Genomic DNA, 19622 nt, shown 5'->3' with positions numbered 1-19622 from the left:
CGACTGTGTTTAAGCATTCACCCATAACCTCACAGGCTGAGGTATTGTCATCTCTGTGGTGAGTATTATTCAAAAAAACAGTGCGCTTGAGACATGGAATAAGTTAAAACCAGGGCATGGGATCTCATTCTTCTTGGCAAGGCAATCTCGTCCCCTTCTCAAGTGATTAGTCGTCTGTGCAGTGTGAACTACATTTCCCAGCAGCGCTCCTCTACTTGGCGGCGCCTTGGAAAAAATGACTTTGAACCGTGTCCTTCCCCCCCCAACGGCGTCACCCTTTTTCCATCTACTTCCCCATTTTTGGCTGTCTTTTCCAGAGGGTACCACACTGGTATGAATCTTTCGATGGCCCTTCTCCTTCTCTGGAGTGGGTATTATTACCATGCTTTTAGCCCCGTGCCTCTCCTTCCTCTGCCTGCTGCTTCCACTTCCTCTCGACTGCTCACCTCCCCTCAACGCCGCTGCTGCTCATTCTCCTGGCATCCACCTTTTATCTGCATTGGCATACTTAAGATGCAGCCTCTGTCTTTAAACTCCCCTCGTCCTCCCCAACCCACACACACGCACCTTATCCTCAACCACCGCCCCCCCACCCTTGCGATGTCCCCTCCCTCCTTGTGCTCCCTATATATTTCCCATCCTCCCCTCCTTGACATTCAAGGTGCACATGGCTGCTATGGATCCTCCTAGGTTAATCTCTCCAGGGCTGCGGCTGTTGTATCCACTGCTGTCTCTCCTATCCCCGGCCCTCCCCTAGCCCTCCTCCTCCCCCCTGACCATCTTAATCATATGCACATTCTATTGGACCCCTGACCCTCTAATCTAAGGTTGCCTTCCACCCACCATCACCGCAGCGAGACCTCCTTCCCGCCGCCACCTGTTCCAACACAACCACCGCCGCCTTCGTCCCTACCTCCCACCACGTACCACCCAGACGCAGGCTTCCCGCCCCCGGCACCGCCAGCGTCCCACCCAGCCACATCCTTCCCTTTTTCCTCCACCCCACTACCTCTGTGCCACACACCACCCACAACTCCACCCCCACCACCTTCATCCCCAACCCTATCCCCACCACCAACACTTGTGCCAGCTCTACCTCTGTCTCTACCACCTTTCACACCAACTCCACCTCTAACCCTACCACCACCCTTCACACCACCTCCACCTTTATCGCTACAACCTTCACACCAACTCCACCTCTACCCCTACCACCAACCGCACCTCCGCCCTTCCCGCCTACCTCTTCCTCTATCCCTCCCAGCACCAACACCTCCACCCTTCATATCACCTCCACCTCTATCCCTCCCACCACCACCACCACCAGCACCTCCAGCGTGCTCGCCCCCACCCCGGCTGACCCCCTTACCTGGATGATGAGGCTGTAGTTGGACTGGGCGAACAGCGGGGGGTTGTCGTTGACATCCGACACGTCCACGTTGACCGCGGCGACGCTGGAGCGCGCCGGCGAGCCGTTGTCCGACGCCACCACCGTCAGGGTGTAGCCCGACGTCTGGGGGAGAGGGGGAGGGAGGTTGAGTGAGGGAGGAAGAAGGGAAAACATGGAGGAAGAGTGAGGGAGTCGGAGAGAGGGGGGGGGAGAGATGTGGAGAGAGGGAGAGTGGGAGGGGAGGGAGGAGAGTGAGAGGAAAAAAGAGAGGTGATAGAGAGAGAGAGAGAGAGAGAGAGAGAGAGAGAGAGAGAGAGAGAGAGAGAGAGAGAGAGAGAGAGAAAAGGGTAGAGTGAGAAAAGGGTAGAGTGAGAAAAGAGTGCAAATGAGAGACCATGAAAGAGACGAGAGGAAGAATTCTCAGCAGTGGGAACAAACGGGTGCGTTTGCTCTGACACAGCCCTCGGTGCATATTGCGTAGAATGCAGAGAGGGCAATTAGTTATTCCACGGACCGGAAATGTACGTGCACTGTGGTTTTTATCCCTCTTTTTCTCCTTACCCTTTCTCTGTCGAGCTGACGCGCTACTTTGAGCTCCCCGCGGATGGGGTCGATGGTGAACAGGCTGCCCTGGTTGCCGTCCGCGATGGAGTAGCGCACGTGACTGTAGGAGGGCCCATCTGCGTCCTCGGCAACGACCTTTGACCCCAAACACACACACACACAGAGCATGGGTTTAGGATGAGTTTTGTGTTTATTTATAGGCTGTGAACACAGCTTTTTGATTTGTGACGGCTGCATCCTATTTTTTTTTGATCTCCAAGGAACTGTACAAGGAATAAATCGGGAGTGAGTACAATCATACACTTGTTTGTTTTTTTTGCAGTCAGTCATCACAAGGGGCCACACACGCACACACACACACACACACACACACACACACACACACACACACACACACACACACACACACACACACAAACATACACATACACCCACATAGCCTGTCGCAGAACGAAGGGAGTCCTGTGGGAAATCAGCAGTCAGGGAAGACTTACAAGCGACAGGACAATAACGGATATTAAAATGTAATTCTTCCAAAAGACTTATATTCAGGTCATTAGATGCACACAGTATCCTGATAAATAGGGGTTATTCGGTCAGGGGAATGGAAGGGAGGGTGGGGGGTAGGAGGGGATTTGAGACTGATAAGTAAATTGGAGGTGCTAGGAGGAATGCGGATAAATGTTTTGCATATAGAAGGTAAGAGAAAGAACAAAGAATAATAAATCCCTTATCAAGTTGGAGGGTATAAAGACTCTACTCCCTTTAATTAACTCTGTGTGCGTGTGCCACTGCACAGCGTGCAAGGGTATGTGTGTGCGTGCACTGGCATAAGCTAGAGTGCATGAGGCATGAAGAGCAGCAGTCCTAATTTAGCTGTGCCACCATATGGTGATTTGCCAACAGGTGCCGGTACGCGATAGAGTGAGAATAAACAATCAACAGAGAGGCTGAGACACTGGTGAAGCAATAAATGAGGGAATATGTGGAGCTGGAGTGGAATTGGTACGGGGAGGCAGGAGAGGTCGCGATAAGGTTATTTCTCTGGGAGAAACAACCGCAATACCTGGGAACGTTTTCCACATAGAGGAAGTGCTTTATAAGAGTGAAAAACACAAGGTTGACATCTTTGGGTTAAACCATGATCTAAGCGTCATTTTAAGTGGTTTCGCTTGATGTTTAACTTTATCTCCTCCTATAGTTTTCAGGGGTCAGGGTTCTGGCTGATCCAGGTATATATATATATATATATATATATATATGGTATAGCATGCTATAGCATGCATATATATATATATATATGCATGTATATATATATATATATATAAGTACAGCATATCAGCTTGTTAAAGTGCTAATTATCTTATGCTCACATGCTACAGAGATAGCAGTCACACACACCTTTCCTCCAGCTAATCAACCGACACTTAGCTCCTGCATGTGTTCCTTCAGCCGTCTCTCTCTCTTACCGTCACCACCGCCTTGCCGGGCTCGGCGTCCTCGCTCACGACCGCCATGTAGGTCTCCTGGCTGAAGGCAGGGCTGTTGTCGTTGACGTCCGTCAGGTTGATGTTGACGGTGGCCATGTCGCTGAGCGGGGGCGAGCCTCCGTCCGTGGCCTCCACCGTCAGGTAGTACTCGTGGGACGCCTCGTAGTCCAGGGCCTCGATCACAAAGATGTCGCCTGGGGGGGAGGAAGGAGAGGTGTGTGAGCGGAGGGCACCGGGCGTGAGGTACGGGGTGGTGATGAACGAGTTAAGTGGTATGGGGGGGGGCGGGTTGTGCAAGTTAAAATGAGGACCCAGTTGATTTTGTTCTGTAGGGCTTGTACGACAATGACCACCTCCGATTCGTAAGAATAGGAGCATAGGAATGTTATTGGTAGTAATGGGGGTTTGGGTCGTTGTTCAGTAATTAATCGAGAAATAATTTTCCTTCAGGGTAATTGTTGTGTTTGGAACTTCATTTCTCATGCAGCAAGACATGGCAAAACAACGTATCCAGTAACCTAGGATACGTTATATTTATTACAACGCCCTCTCTCTCTCTCTCTCTCTCTCTCCCTCTCTCCCTCTCTCTCGCATCCCAAAATGGCAGGGTATCGGCAAAGAGAAATCCCATGACGCATTCCGATGTACAAGCCCTTAAGTGCTGTGGGCTGACTCTGCACACACACAGACACACTCACAGACACACACACACACACACACACATACACACGCACGCACGCACGCACGCACGCACGCACGCACACAGCCTAACCCACCTGAGAGCGGGTCCACGCTGAACATGCCGTGCTCGTTGCCGCTGATGATGCCGTAGGAGATCTGCCCGGCGGCGTCGGCGTCCCGGCTGGACGCCTGCACGCGGAGCACCTGGGTGCCCGCCGCCACGTCCTCCGCCAGCGTGGCCACGTACTCGCGGTGCTCAAAGACGGGCGGGTTGTCGTTGATGTCCAGCACGGACACCACCACCGTGCACAGCGCCGAGAGGCGGCGCGGAGAGCCCTGGTCGGCGGCGCGCGCCCGCAGCTCGTACACCGCCTGCACCTCGCGGTCCAGCGGCCTCTCCAGGCTGACCACGCCCGTGCGCTCGTCGATGGAGAAGTGGCCGTCGGCCGAGTCGGCCAGGGAGTAGAGGATGTCGCTGTTCAGGCCTGGAACGCCGGGAATGTGGGAGAAGAAGAAGAAGGAGACAAAAACAAATAGTTGTTTTAGTGTCAAAAACAAAAAACTAAAGAACGAATTGAATTACATTGAATTGAATTGAATTGAATTGAATTGAATTTGTATAGCCCTTAATCACCATTACAGTTTCAAAGGGTTTAACAGGCCAAATATTTAGGACACCCCGAATAGTTGTTTTATTGTCAAATGTTTACGGACGGGACAGTGAAGACGGACGGGATAGTGGGTTGAAAGAGACAGTGGCGCAGGTAGGAATCGAGCCCGCGTCGGCTAGATCGTTAGCGGGACGCCAGTTATCCGACCTAAAGGTGCTGATTCATCAGGCAACTCTTGGCTAAGGAACAGTAGAACAAAGCATAACAGACGCAGTCTCTGAAAATAATTCCTAACTTACATCTTGCCTCCTCGCTATCTGTTTCCCCTGCCACAAATCCCTTCATTAGCAAGGTCAGGTCACGTTCTCCATAACTCATCCCCTCCCATTGGCTTCACACTCGCAGGAACCAGACAGAGACGGATCACGACAATAATCGGAGCGGTGTTTTCCAGGTGGCCCTCCGTTTGGAATATGCCATTATATTCCCATTTATCAGGCGAGTGTGTCCTTTCCCCACAAAAAACTCATTATCAGAAGCCGGAGAGGATGGTGGTGATCGGGGCTGTGAATGCGGCCCATTTACTCTTTCCACACCACATAACTCTTGAGTCAATTGCCTATGGGTGGCTTCTGTCAGCCCCCTATTCACTAGCACTAATAAACATACTGGATTATGTTCTTATATCCACCGCGAGGACCTCAGCGCCCAGACATACATGTACACACGCACGCACGCACACACACACACACACACACACACACACACACACACACAAACACAGGTACATAAACAAACACACAAACAAGCACACACACAGCATATGCATACTTCTAAGAGCAGTGAAAATAAACTGACAAACTTGGATCTCCTGCGTATAGGATGCATTTGAATAATTTAAAAAGGACAGATGGAGAAAATGCATAAATCACACAGAAGAAAAACGAAGCAACTACCTAAAGGGTAGAGGTAGAGTTAAAGGAAGTGTGTAGGTGCTAAAATGTCCCAATATATCAAGGCTACCAATCCAGACTTTGTGAAGACTGTGGACTGACACACACAATCACACACACGCACACAGACACCATGAAAAGTAAGAACTAATTACATGCAGACTCTTTTCTCTCTGGCAGGACAAAGAACAGGGTTTCACAGATCATTGTCAATATCTACTTGAAAAGATATTCAAATAAAGATAATGATTTTTCACATTTTCTGTCGCAAGCACCTCTAAATTAAAACCGCCCTTGGCGAAAAGCAAGGGAGACATCGCTTTGCCTCTCTGGACCCTTTATTAGAACGACAAGCACCCTCATCCTTGTTCTCACATGCTCAGAACAAGAGGCAAATTCGGTACAGGCAAACCTACAGGGAGTGAACGCCTCCCCAGGACAACCCCTCTCTCCCCGCCCCGCTTCTTACAATCCCAAGCCCGCCAAACCTCATTCTACCGTCTCATTCATTCTGCCAAGCTGTCGTCTGGACGGAGAGGGGGGGGGGGCAAGAGTGTGAGGCAGTCAGGAAGGAGCAGGACACGGTTGAGTAGGAGACGATGTCCAGAGCACGTTAACTGAAGGAGCGATTGGAGGTCCACCAAGACCACAGAGAGGTTTGGATAATAGCATTGGGAACGGGGGGGGGGGGGGGGGGGCTTCGTATACACACTCAGGAGCTCCTGGCTTTCCACCAGGCGATCAAAGATCCAGAGGATATCTGAGAAAGATTACAAATCTCGACAAATGAAATGGGAGTTTCTACTTCAAGGGGTGGGGCTGTTGATGGAACCTGAAGGACCACCACACTCCCACAATTTGGAATTGTGCTGACACCATGAATGTTGGGATGTCCATCTTCTCCGCTCCCTAAAGATGACTAGTCCATCTGCCCCCAAACAGATAAACCATGATAATGTGCTATTAAAACTTCCATGCTTGGCTGAGCCACTGGCATGAACAACCTCCACCTGTGTTACGTCTGCAGCTGGCGACGATAGGAGACCTCTTCCAAGTGTAAACTTTGGAAATCAGTGAGCCACGACAAAACAATAAGATAATAACATTTTTGTGATTTGCTGAAAACCAAAGTGAAAATGGGCCTGGCACTGGGCCAATTCCATTTTATTACCAAGATTGCCCAGATGGTTCAAAATGTATCAGAGTGATGCAATTGCATATTTTAAGAGTGGGAGTGCATCCAATGTGACAGAATATCCAAGTAAAAAAAACAGACTATACAGTTCCCGAGATTCAACAGTCCAAATTGGTAAAAACATGTTACTGACAATCACCTATACATTCTATATTTTCTGTGATTTATACAATTTGAAAACAAGCCTCCCACTCTACCAATCCCGCTACATTTCACAGTACAAAACATATTTATCTTGATTTAAAATCTCTACTGTTCAACCGTTGGATAGCAGCATGCAGTCACTGTAGCAGAAGTGTTTGTATCTGCATTCCGATATTGTTATTCAGCTGGAAAGCCAGGAGGGACGGCTCTTTAACCGACGCTTTTCCCTCTTTGTTCCGTCATTAGGTGCTGTCATTTTGACGAATTGTTCATTTCTCATTTTGTTGGCTTGTGTAGGTCTAAAAACCTGAATGTAAACAGGAAATGGCTGCCTATGTCTGGTACGGCAGGCAAGCGCATAACAACCAATAACGACGCTGATGCCTGCAAAAAAGACCCACTATTCAGAAATATTCCTGGTTGGGTTTGAACCCATTATTTGTTCATTTAGAAATAAGTAACTGAGCTCGGGAAACATCCCTGCTTGCTATAGATCATGAAATATGCATGATATTCATACAGACAGCGGCGGAGCAAAAGAGTTTTGTGGAGTGGAGACGAATGTTTTGTTGACACTGCATAATGAAGGAGCAATTGAAGTCTTGTGTCAGGGACGTGTTCTTTTCCTCTTTCTTTTTCGTACTTTGGCGAAGGTAAGTTAAGTAAGCATCTATAATACACCCAAATACAATACATAATAGGATTCTCCGAAGCTTGCTTGTTTGGACGGGAGGGATCAAATATTTGAACATTTTAATAAGAAAAGATTCTCCATTAGGATTATATTGGGCAATAATGGGGGGGACAAAAGCAATAAATATGATAAAACGATGAGGAGGTGATCCATGACAAGGCGGCGATAACGGGGTAATAAATAATCGAGTGAGATAAGGACAGAGGAAACGAGGAAAGAGGACACAAGGTTTCCAAAACGGCTCACCGGTGTCGAGGTCGCTGGCGAGGAGCTTGGCCACGAAGGTGCCCGTCTCGGTGTTCTCGAACACGGTGACGGCGTAGGGGTCGGAGGTGAAGCGCGGCGGGTTGTCGTTGGCGTCGTCCACGGTGACGTGGACGTCGGCCTCGCAGTAGCGCCCGCCGCCGTCCAGCGCGCGCACGCGGAACCGGTGCTCGTCCCGATCCTCACGGTCCAGCGGCTGGGAGGTCTTCAGCTCTCCTGCGGACGCAGACGGAGGAAAGATAGTTAGGGAGTGTAGACGCAAATACCTCAACCAAACACACAAACACACACACGCACGCAAACACACACATGCAAACACACACACACACACACACACACACAGACAGACAGACAGACACACACACACACGCACGCAAACACACACAGACATACACGCAAACACACACACGCAAACACACACACACACACACACACACACACACACACACACACACACACAGACACAGACAGACAGACACACACACACACACACACACACACATGCAAACATAGAGTCAGACACCAACACATGCAAACACACACACACAAACACACACACACAAACACACACACACATGTACAAACAGGTACACGCACACACACACACTTCACAAAGGTGGTCCGGTTACAAATAGAAAAAGAGTCAAATGACTTAAAGTAGCTCATCTATTCCCTCTAGTTTTGAACGGCGAACTCTTAAAACTGCTATTATTGCACACTATCCGCCCTCAGTAGAGCAGGTATGACAGAGAGAGACATACACTCGTGAATAATGGAAGACATGTAAGTTCATAGACGAAACAGACCGTTGAAGTTCTTACACGCCATCACCTCCTTTCTAAATCTCACAAAAAAACAACACCCACACCCAAACAACTGAGGGCCTCCAGAAGTGGGGAAGGGAGTCATGAATAAGTAATGGCAGGTGGGGGGGGAATGATGAGGGAAACGATGTGGAAGAGGCTTGGCGGCGGAGGGCAGATTGTGTGCGTGTGTCCTGGGATGAACGTCTGGCAACGTAAAATAACAACCCGCTTCACATGACCCGATCCTGATTAGTGTCGGCATGTGGGGGAGAGGGGGGCGGGAGGGACGATGAGAAGAAGAAAACATCCTCTTCTGCGTATTCCCCTCCACAGCGGCAGTGGTGCTAGCAGCAGTATCACTTTTGCTAGCAGCAGTAGCACTGGTGGCTAGCAGCAGTAGCACTGGTGGCTAGCAGCAGTAGCACTGGTGCTAGCAGCAGTATCACTTTTGCTAGCAGCAGTAGCACTGGTGGCCAGCAGCAGTAGCACTGGTGGCTAGCAGCAGTAGCACTGGTGCTAGCAGCAGTATCACTTTTGCTAGCAGCAGTAGCACTGGTGGCCAGCAGCAGTAGCACTGGTGGCTAGCAGCAGTAGCACTGGTGCTAGCAGCAGTAGCACTGGTGCTAGCAGCAGTAGCACTGGTGGCTAGCAGCAGTAGCACTGGTGCTAGCAGCAGTAGCACTTTTGCTAGCAGCAGTAGCACTTGTGCTAAAAGCAGTAGCACTGGTGGCTAGCAGCAGTTGCATATGTGGCTAGCAGCAGTAGTAGCACTGGTGCTAGAAGCAGTAGCCCTGGTGCTAGCAGCAGTAGTAGCCCTGGTGCTACAAGCAGTAGCATTGGTGGCTAGCAGCAGTAGCCCTGGTGCCAGAAGCAGACGCATTGGTGCTAGCAGCAGAATGCGGAGGCTGGCCGGATGCTGACGAATGGCCACCTCAGCCTCTCTCCAGCGTTTAGTGCCGGGAAGCGGGAGGATTCCGCCGTCAAAGGGCGTTTAATGCCGCGGCGCCGGCGGAGCCATGCCACAGGGCTTCCTTAACTCTTTTCAAATTGTTTGGTTGATTTATTTTTTTTTTGGGGGTGAGGGGGGGATTATGTTTGTGCAAGTAGTAGACTAGCGAATGACTGTAATCTGAAGCTGAGTTTGTCCTGCAGGGAAGCGATGTATCCAAACCGTTGAGAAGAGGTTTGTAAATAATAGCGACTCAGAAGAAACATCTATTCTATTGGGAGTATATCTGATAATTGTGCCACGCTCAGAAAACTACAAAGAATAATAATAATCATTAATAATTAAAAAATAACTTAAATTGGGCAGCATCTGCGTAAATTTTAAGTGTGAATGATGTCGTAAATTCTTGCTAGGATCACTGATATGTTTACGGTTTTCAGTTCAAAGCCCTGCAATTTTCTAATATAAAGTTAAAGGGAAAAAGAAGTGCAAAATATGCACACTTCACATTATAAACATTCCCCATGTCTGAACACTCGCCAGGAAGACATTATTAATGGACGGAAAAAAGAACACCCAAAGCCCATAATATGACTTGACAACTTTTTCCACTGACATTTCCAATTGACTAACCGTGATCCTAAACGGTTTAGACTGTTATCACAACACACACACACACACACACACACACACACACACACACACACACACACACACACACAGACACACACACACACACACACACACACACACACACACACACACACACACACACACACACACACACACACACACACCTGTATCAGCATCAATGGTGAACAACTCTGCACCGGCCCCCTGGAGCTCGTAGGAGATTTGAGCGTTTGAGCGAATGTCAGCATCCGTTGCAGAGACCTGCAAGATGAGTCTCCCAGCCGGGGAGTCTTCTGGTACACGCTCAGTGTAGAGAGACTGGGGCAACAGATACAGCAAAATACAGCAGACGTTACACATACGTCAAGTTCACTTAATACGTGGACAGGTCTAATGTGTTTAAGGAAGTTCCGCTTTAATCTAAGTTAATGGCGCTTGACATCATCTATAAAAAAATAAAATGAAAATAAAATGAAATGGAACGCCATTAAATGCATTTAAGCCATAATTCAGTCTGCAGCATCACAATGCATTAGCAGTTAAATGCATTCCAAGTGTCTAACAGGTAGCGACGTGCTGGTTAATAGTCTGGGCTCACCTTCTCGCAGACAGGGCTGTTGTCGTTGGCATCCAGGACCTTGACCTCTACAACTGCCTTGGCAGCGAAAATGCCATCAGTGGCGGTAATGTTTAGCAGGTAATTGTCCTTCTCCTCACGGTCCAAGGGCTTCCTGACAGAGACCTTCCACTCGTTCTGGATGTGCTCGATGGCAAATTGTCCAAGCGGGTCCCCTCCTGCCCAAGATCGAAGGAAAGAAAAGACACCCAAATTAGAATTATAAGCCTTTTCGTTTTAGTGAAAAATTGGGTTCACTCATCCAGCTCGATTCAGTGGGAGGAAAATAAACAAGCGCGTCTCAGACTCAAGTCTGAGATCTGCTGAGATGTTGTTGTCCCTGCTGGTTACTGTCTGCTATTGGTATGAAATAGAGGTATAAAATGTTTCTGAGTCATGTCCCATGGGCCCTTCCTCCCCCGGTAGAGTGAATTGCATCTGACTTGTACACGTTAGAGCTTTTTAGCTCATATATCTGCTGTTACTGCTGTAACTGCTGAATTTAGTTTTATGTTGACATCTCTTTGTTGAGATGCACTATCTCTGGTACCTCTGTGATGTAATCATTATGCCATTATCCCTTATAATAAATGAAATTGCTTCTCAGAACTTGGTTCTGAGAAGGTTGGTTTCTTTTAAACCGGGTTGTGCAAGACTTTTTTGCGGTTGCACCAATTCTTATCATTGCTTTGATTGTTCTCAGCCTCGGCCTTGTGAGGGGCTGTGAATAATGTGTCCGCTGAAGGACTCAATGCCTGTCAATGTAATGTAATTCAGATATATCTGAAGGTCTTAGAAGAGTTCAGCTGCACTTTGAATTATAAACGCCTCGCCATGACCTCTTGTGATCAGATTTGAGCTTTTCCTGTTCACCCAGCATACAAATAATCAAGCGGAACACTCCCCTGATGTTGCCGTACACCATTTTTGGCCGACATCCATGTGTTGGCTGATACCGAGAGCCGGGCTGGCAGCCACCAGATGTTTTTGGATGGTTATTAAGTGATACAGCTACATCGACTTTCTCTCCCTTTTAGAAATCGCGGATTGCCGGCTCAGTGCGTTACATAAACACACGGTGCATCATTGATCGTTGACTGAACGGAGCGTTGGGTCTCCATGGCAAAAGATAGTATGGAGTCAATTGTGCTGAGGAATGCGGCCCAAATTAGATACACACAGCACTAAACATGGTCTTTATGATCAGAGCTCAATGCATCTTCAATGTGCCTAGGGAAGCACAAGACACGCTAGCAAATGGTCTGTGGGGATTTTAACATTATGCGTGTGTGTGTGGCTGTTTGATTGACAACTACTAATGAGCACTCGAGGAAATGCTTTCAATTAATTTTAAAAGTGATTAGAGGCTGCATTTCTGTGACATTAAGATCTGTGTTGCACCTCAACAGATGAATACACAGAGAAAAGGATTCTTATTCTTACCGAATGTATAATGTTGTTTAAAATAATAAAGACCAGATATGACATTAAATGAGAAGGTCTCTGAACATCTGAACAGTTTCCCATTAATCCTTGATTATCGTCAGCAATAGTAAGCAGGCTCCAGATTTTTTTAAATCCTCTTATAATAATGATATTCATAATGAGAAAAGAAAACGCTCACCAGTAATGAAGTAATTGACTCGTCGATTGATTTCCTCTGAATCAGCATCCGTGGTGCTCAGAATGGCAATGACTCCGCTTGGGGGAGGGTCGTCCTCGCTGACTGTCCCCTTGTAGATCTCCGCCGTGAAGCGGGGCGGGTTGTCGTTAACGTCGGCCACCGTCACCACGACCTTAGCGTCGGTGACGTGCTGGACCTTGTCGCCTCTGTCCATGGCCAGGACACTGATCGTGTACTTGCTGATCTTCTCGCGGTCCAGTTCCTTCAACGTCGTCAACCATCCCGTTTCGGTGTTGACGGCAAACAGCTCGCCAATCTCCTGGGAGCTCTGCTCAGGGTCCAGGCTGTAGACCACTTGGCCGTTGGCGCCGGTGTCGAGGTCGGTGGCTCGGACCTGGATCACAGACGTGCCGCCTGGGAGGTTCTCCACGATGACGGCCTCGTAAGGGTCTGATTCAAAGACGGGCTTGTTGTCGTTGAGGTCTTTGACTTGGATGTTGATGTGCACTGACGCCACTACCTCAAGGTTCTCGTGTTTGCTCTGGGCCAGCAGGGTGAGCTGATACCATTTGGTGGTCTCGTGGTCAAGGGCCTTCTCCAGCTTCAGGGCCCCACTGTCTGGATCGACAACAAACACCTCATCTCTGTTACTTTCTGGAGTGTTGCCTGTAAGGAGGATGTAGGACACCGGTTGGACACTCTCTGCTTGGATGACATCAATCTCCGTGCCAATGAGCAAATCTTCAGAAATCGTGAAACGGTAATTTGGTTCCACAAATTTGGGGACCGGCACTTCAGCAGAAACAATCCTAATGTATACTTGGATGACAGACTGCCTGGGTGCATTCCCGGCATCCTTTGCACTGACAAAGAACGCATAAAGTTCACCTTCAAGTCCGATCAGGCTCTCTTTAGTAACAATGACCCCGGTTGAAGGGTGGATTTCAAAGTTCTCTTCCACACTTTCCACATCTGCTTCAATCGCATAATATATGTCTGCGTTGCTTCCTTCATCAATGTCCGAGGCAGCGATCCTGGTCACTGACGTTCCTCGCGGGGCGTCAGATGCAATCGTGGCTTTGTACTCGGCTGCTCTGAACTGCGGGGTGTTATCGTTGACATCGGTCAGGATAACGTTGATAACACAAAAGCCCACTTTTCCACCTCCATCTTGTGCTATTAGAGAAATCGGGATAACCTTTTCAACGGCATTCTCACGGTCAAGGCTCTCAAGTGTAAAGATCTCTCCATTTTCACTGACTGAAAACTTGTCTCTTGCGAATTCATTCACAATGTGGTATGTAATCGCCCCGTAGATGCCTTCGTCATCGTCGGTTGCTTTTGCCTCCATTACCAAGGTTCCAACAGGTGAATTCTCCACAAGCTCGACCACATAGTCCACCTGAGGGAAGGTTGGATTATGAAAGTTTGCACCAATGATAGTCACTTGAACAAATGCTGTGCTTCTAAACACACCGTCGGACACAGACACGGTTAGATTGTACAGAGGAAGCATATGTGGTCTCCGATGGTTTGATATAATGATGGCCCCTGTGTGCTTGTCCATGGCAAAGCTTTGGTCTTCGTTTCCAGAAACAATAGAGAATGACAGTTTGTTGGAATCAGAGCTGTCAGCATCTGACGCCTGGACTTGGGTGATGAAATGACCCCGTTGCGCCAATTCATTGACTGTCACTTCGTAAAGTGTCTTGGTGAAGACTGGAGCATTGTCGTTCAGGTCAATGACATCTATGGCAACTGTGACATCACTTGAGAGGGCTGGAATTCCTCCATCAATGGCGCGAACTGTTAATTTGAGGTTTGGGGTTTCCTCGTGATCTAGCATTTGGGCGGTCCTGATAATTCCGGTGGTACGATCGATAGAGAAGTAATCTGAACTCTTTCCCTTTTCCTCAACAAGCTGGTATGTGATTTCTTGGTTGTTTCCTGTATCTAAATCCTTCGCAGCCACCTGCAAAACCAATGAGCCGATGACAGAGGCTTCCGAGATGTTGGCATAGTATGACTTTGATAAAAACTCTGGGGCATTGTCGTTTATATCCTCCAGTATTATGTCGACAAACACTTCAGAATGTGCTCCGGTGAGAGAGTCTGTGGCCCGCAAACTCAACCTATAGGCTGGATGCGACTCAAAATCTAATGGCTGGATCACATGCAAAACCCCTGTGTTGAAATCAACGGAAAACTGTTTGAAAGGGTCCCCTTCGGAAATAGTGTAGACGATGCGAGGGCCTTCAGAGTCATTGGCTTGAACGTGAACCACAGGTGTATGTTCTGGGATGTTCTCAGGGATTTCAACACTATAGAAAGTCTTCTCAAACACGGGTGTTGCTTTGTCGACCACAGTGATGGGGACTTCTACTTCGGATGAGCGAGCTGGGTCACCGCTGTCTTTGGCAACAACAACGACGGAATATGTTTTCAATGACTCTGAGTCCAATTTCATCTTCAGAGAGATCTCTCCAGAGGGGCTGATTTGGAAGTGCTCCTGGTGTTCCTTGAGGTGGAAGTAGACATCGGCATTCCTTCCCAGGTCCTTGTCCACTGCTGTGACCTGGCGGATGGCGTGTCCTTCTTCTGCGTCCATTTGGACCAGAGCGTGATAGGGCAGGTTCATGAACATGGGTGTGTTGTCATTCTCATCCTCCACCTTGACCGCAACCAGAACATGTGCCACGTCTTCCGGTTGGTCCTGTCTGGTGACCTCCACTATGATGTCAAAACTGTCCTGTTCCTCGCGGTCAAATGGAATCCCGGTGGTTGATAGAACCCCAGACGTGTGGCTGACTTGGAACCTCTTGTCTGGGTTTAGAATGGTGTAAAACAAGGGCTCGTTCACCTGGTTTCCAACTGTGGCGATGACAGCCAGAGTTTTCCTCTCAGAAGAGTTCTCTTGAACAAAGGCCTTGTAGGATTCCCTGGTGAATTTCAATCTGGGCTCTTTGTTTTCCTTGACATTGATTTTCACCGTGGCGGTATTGGCAAACCTGCCATCTGAAACCCTTACTTTCAACTCATACCTGCTTCTCAACTGTGTGACGTTCTGAATGGCAATCACACCGCTACTCGGATCCATCTTGAATTTGTCGCCAATGTTACCCTCAGAAATGGAAAAGAGGAACTGTGCGTTTGCGTCAGAGTCGTTGGCGTTGACCTGGATGACCTCTACACCTTTGTACGTTGGTAGTAGGACATTTGCTTCGTATACTTCTTGGCTGAAGAGTGGCGGGCAGTCATTGACATTGATGATATTCACAGTCACGTTGGCTGCTGCTTCAGAAAACAGACGTGGCATTCCAAGGTCATGTACCTGGACTGTAAAACGGAAAACCTGCCTCTGCTCGTAGTCCAAGGCTGTGATTGTTCGGATAGCACCCGTGTTGGAATCAATGGCAAAGTAATTGAGGGCAAATGGCTCCACGATCTGATAGACAAGCATTGCATTGTGGTCGCCATCAGCATCGGAGGCACGGATAACCAACGGAGTGCTCTCAAGGGTCAGAACGACACTGCTGATGCCTGCTGACTCACTGATCATGCCCGTGAACTCCCTTTGGAGGAACAAAGGGGCATTGTCATTCTCATCCTTCAGATGAATTAGCATAGTTGTGTTGCTGGCGAGCCCGGCCATGTTTGTGGCTTGTATGATAAGCTTGTATTCAGAGGTGGTTTCGTAGTCCAAAACTCTCTGGATGACAACCACTCCAGAGTTTGGGTTAATGTCAAATACGTTGTTGGTGTTGCCAGCTTTGATCTGATAAAACACTGATGATTGACTGGTGGCCGTCACCAAGCACACAAAGCTTCCGGGATGGGCGGATTCACTGACCTCTGCTGAAAACTCTTTTTCAGTGAATTTCGGAGCAGCGTTGTCAGATACTGTGACCGAAATGAGCACTGCTGCTGTGGTGGACATTGGAGATGTTCCTCTATCAGATGCCTTGACAATGAGCTCAAACTGATTCTTCTTGCTGCGGTCAAGTTCCTTGGCTACTGTGATGGTCCCCAGGACTGGATCCATAGCGAATGTGTTTGCAACATTTCCTGTAAAACAAAACAAAAAACAAATTAATTAATTAGTGTGCCCATTATCCAAGTTTCAGACTGACATGCTTTGTTGTTTATGTACTGAGCACATCTAAGTAGCCTCCAATTGTTGTTCTCAAAGGGCTTTGGCAGAAAAGAACTCTACATTTTATTTAAATTATACAACAAGTAGTCGTCTTGCGTTATTCAAATTGTCTCAAAGGAACACTACCGACAAATCCGTTGGCTTGAACCATTTTAACAATCTCAAAAATGTTTGTATCAAACAAAGGACTGGAGAATCACTGAATTTCCCTCCCTCAAACGGAGTCTATTGGCAGAGACAACAATGGTGGGAACTTATGAAGATGCTCTGTGGCGCCCACGTATTTAGATGTGTTCCGACAAAGCTACCAGCAACCTCCTCCACTGTTAAGCATTCGTGATCCAGGCTCAGCAGAAGAAAGAATCCTCAAATTAAAATAACTCCCATTTTGCTGAAACCTATCTGACAGTTTCTCTGTAAAAACCTGTTCTACGCCTGAACCAACAAATCATATCATCAATGACATTTACCTGACTCGATGCTGTAGACAATCTCAGCGTTTCGGCCTTGGTCTTTGTCCAGAGCGGTGACCTGAAGCACGGCTGAGCCAAGCGCAGCCGACTCAAAGACGCGACCGGAGTACGGGGCATCCACGAACCATGGAGCGTTGTCGTTGGTGTCCACCACGTTGATGACCACTCGCACCAGGTTCCTCTTGACTGGGATGTCCTGGTCACGCACCTGGTCATGAGAGGTGTGAATGCACATTTAGCAGAAGAATAGACAGGACGCAAACCAAACGGAGAGGCAGACTTGGGAATGTGATATGTTTAAATGGAGAACATTAAACTTGTATAGTTACATTTTCCAATTTAACCGGAAAGCTAATTTACACATGCATAGATGTTCTGTATAAGGACTGGGTCAGCAAAGTCCTTTAATCCAAAAATCCAAACCCAAAGAACCAAATTTCAAGAATTCCGTTCCCAAATCCGTTCAATTAAGTCCATAGATCAAGAAATACTCTTGTTCTGCTCATATAAAAAAATATAAAAAATTATGAAACTATCTTTTACAACTAGTACTTAAACAGAAATGGAGGATATTATAGAATATTTCACTATAGGCTGGGGCAACCACATTTTCCGTTGTCACCTTAATCTCAAGCAACACATGCAGAGTCCTAAATGCAGAAAACACAGAAACAGATGAAAGAACACATAAATCAGACCGACTCAAAGCCGGTCAACAAAATGGGAGCACTGTAGCCCTGTCGTCAGCGTACCATGACGGTGAGGGTGTGCTGGCGCATGGTCTCGTGGTCCAGTGCCTCGGCCGTGTACAGGACGCCCGTCCCGGGGTCCAGGCGGAACTTCTTGAAGCTGAAGGGGTCGGTGCTGCTTAGCAGGGTGAAGGTCAGCTTGTTCTTCTCGTCTTCGTCGGCGGCGGCAATCCTCAGGACCTCGGTGTCGGCCGGCGTGTCCTCGGCCACACTGACGTTGTAGCGCTGCTGGGAGAACTGGGGCCGGTGGTTGTTGGTGTCGATGACACGGATCAGCACCTATAGGGACGTCATGGGAGAACATCACGTTAGGGTCTGAAGGAGGACCGGCTTGGGTACAAACATGGGATTTATCATTCCATCGTTTACAAATGATTGTTAAAGAAACCTAAGATCGAAAAAGAACCAAGATCAGAACTAAGACATAATTATTGAAATAAAATACTTTTCTTTCAAAGTTGTTAACAAGAAAATAAGATAGACCAGACACAACACCAACTGTTGCAAAACCCTTCAAATCTCCCGCGTCATATTTTTACATGGCCGCATGACCTTAAAAACACTCAGATGAGAACTGCTCGAAAACCACAGATAACATTAAGATGCAAGGAGGATTGTGATGCCAATGGGTTTCTAGTAAGGATTTTAGGTAGAACCATTGAGTATAAGTGACTTAACAAAATTTCTGTTTACAATGTGTGAATCAAACGCCGACCCTCAATATTTCACCACTATAAATGCATATGTTTCAGAGCAAACCCCACAAAAACTGCAACGATGCGCCAAAGAAGGGCATCTTTTCACCCTTTTTTTTTGCTCACGACAAAAGAACATCGTGTCCTTTGTGGTGGCGAGTCCTGTCCTCAAACTGTAAAATTCCGTCGGGGTCATGTTTTATCAACACCCGGCATTCGTCTAGCACACTTCCGACAGAGGATTATCAAGAGCCGTTTGGAATGCCAGCTCCGGGTCCCAAAACTGGCGAGGGGCTCCTACCATGGCCAAACAAGGGGAACAAAGGGATCAGCCAGATTAGACACCTGCATACCAGACACCAGGGGGAGGTGGGTGCACAAAGCCAGGCAGGGTGCTTCTGGAAGAGCGGGTGGAGAGGTGGGGAGAGGTATTCGAGTGACGGTTAAACCTATGCCCGCCGGATCCCTCTCTGCTGCGAGGGCCGTCCACAGGGTGCTTTTGAAAGGATGTCGAGCCGGTGGTCAGTCCGCTTAAGAGACCGATATAGACTCAGCGCGTCAGGGGGCGATAACATTGACAATCTGTTGTGTGCTGCGATGTTGGCAGTACTGGCCTGATCTCACAGATGCCATCTCGCAGAGTGCCCGCGACTGCATGCTTACCATCAAAGTTGCACGTTGGCCGTGTGCCACCAATCACACGGCGTGACTCTTCTGTGTCACAGAGCTACTGATAAAAACCTTCTGCAGAGAGAAGTCTTTTTTACTATATCCTCTATTTGAGCAAAATGAGAACCCTCAGGAGGTATGCAAATCTCAAAGTGTGTGTGTGTGTGTGTGTGTGTGTGTGTGTGTGTGTGTGTGTGTGTGTGGTTTGAAATGAGTGTTTCTATGTGTGTGTGCGTGTGAGTGCGTGCATGCGTTTCAGTGAGTTTATGCAT

The 19622-nt window shown here is 48.1% G+C and overlaps 1 protein-coding gene across 3 annotated transcripts in view; it reads right to left on the bottom strand.

The window, feature by feature from the left end:
- The window catches only part of fat1a (FAT atypical cadherin 1a), a 72206-nt gene that overhangs the window by 12411 nt on the left and 40173 nt on the right, over positions 1–19622 (bottom strand). For all 3 annotated transcript variants that reach the window (XM_079758561.1, XM_079758563.1, XM_079758562.1), the window contains exons 8-17: positions 17990–18265; positions 17235–17445; positions 12612–16676; positions 10970–11166; positions 10536–10689; positions 7966–8199; positions 4218–4607; positions 3421–3635; positions 1949–2086; positions 1367–1510 (exon numbers count right to left, since the gene is read on the bottom strand). In XM_079758561.1, coding sequence (XP_079614687.1) covers positions 1367–1510; positions 1949–2086; positions 3421–3635; positions 4218–4607; positions 7966–8199; positions 10536–10689; positions 10970–11166; positions 12612–16676; positions 17235–17445; positions 17990–18265 — 6024 coding nt within the window. The remainder of the gene's footprint in view (positions 1–1366; positions 1511–1948; positions 2087–3420; positions 3636–4217; positions 4608–7965; positions 8200–10535; positions 10690–10969; positions 11167–12611; positions 16677–17234; positions 17446–17989; positions 18266–19622) is intronic.

This window comes from Pollachius pollachius, assembly GCF_949987615.1.
Source record: "Pollachius pollachius genome assembly, chromosome: 2".
NCBI classification, from domain to species: Eukaryota; Metazoa; Chordata; class Actinopteri; order Gadiformes; family Gadidae; genus Pollachius; species Pollachius pollachius.
This window is presented reverse-complemented; position numbering and strand designations above follow the sequence as displayed.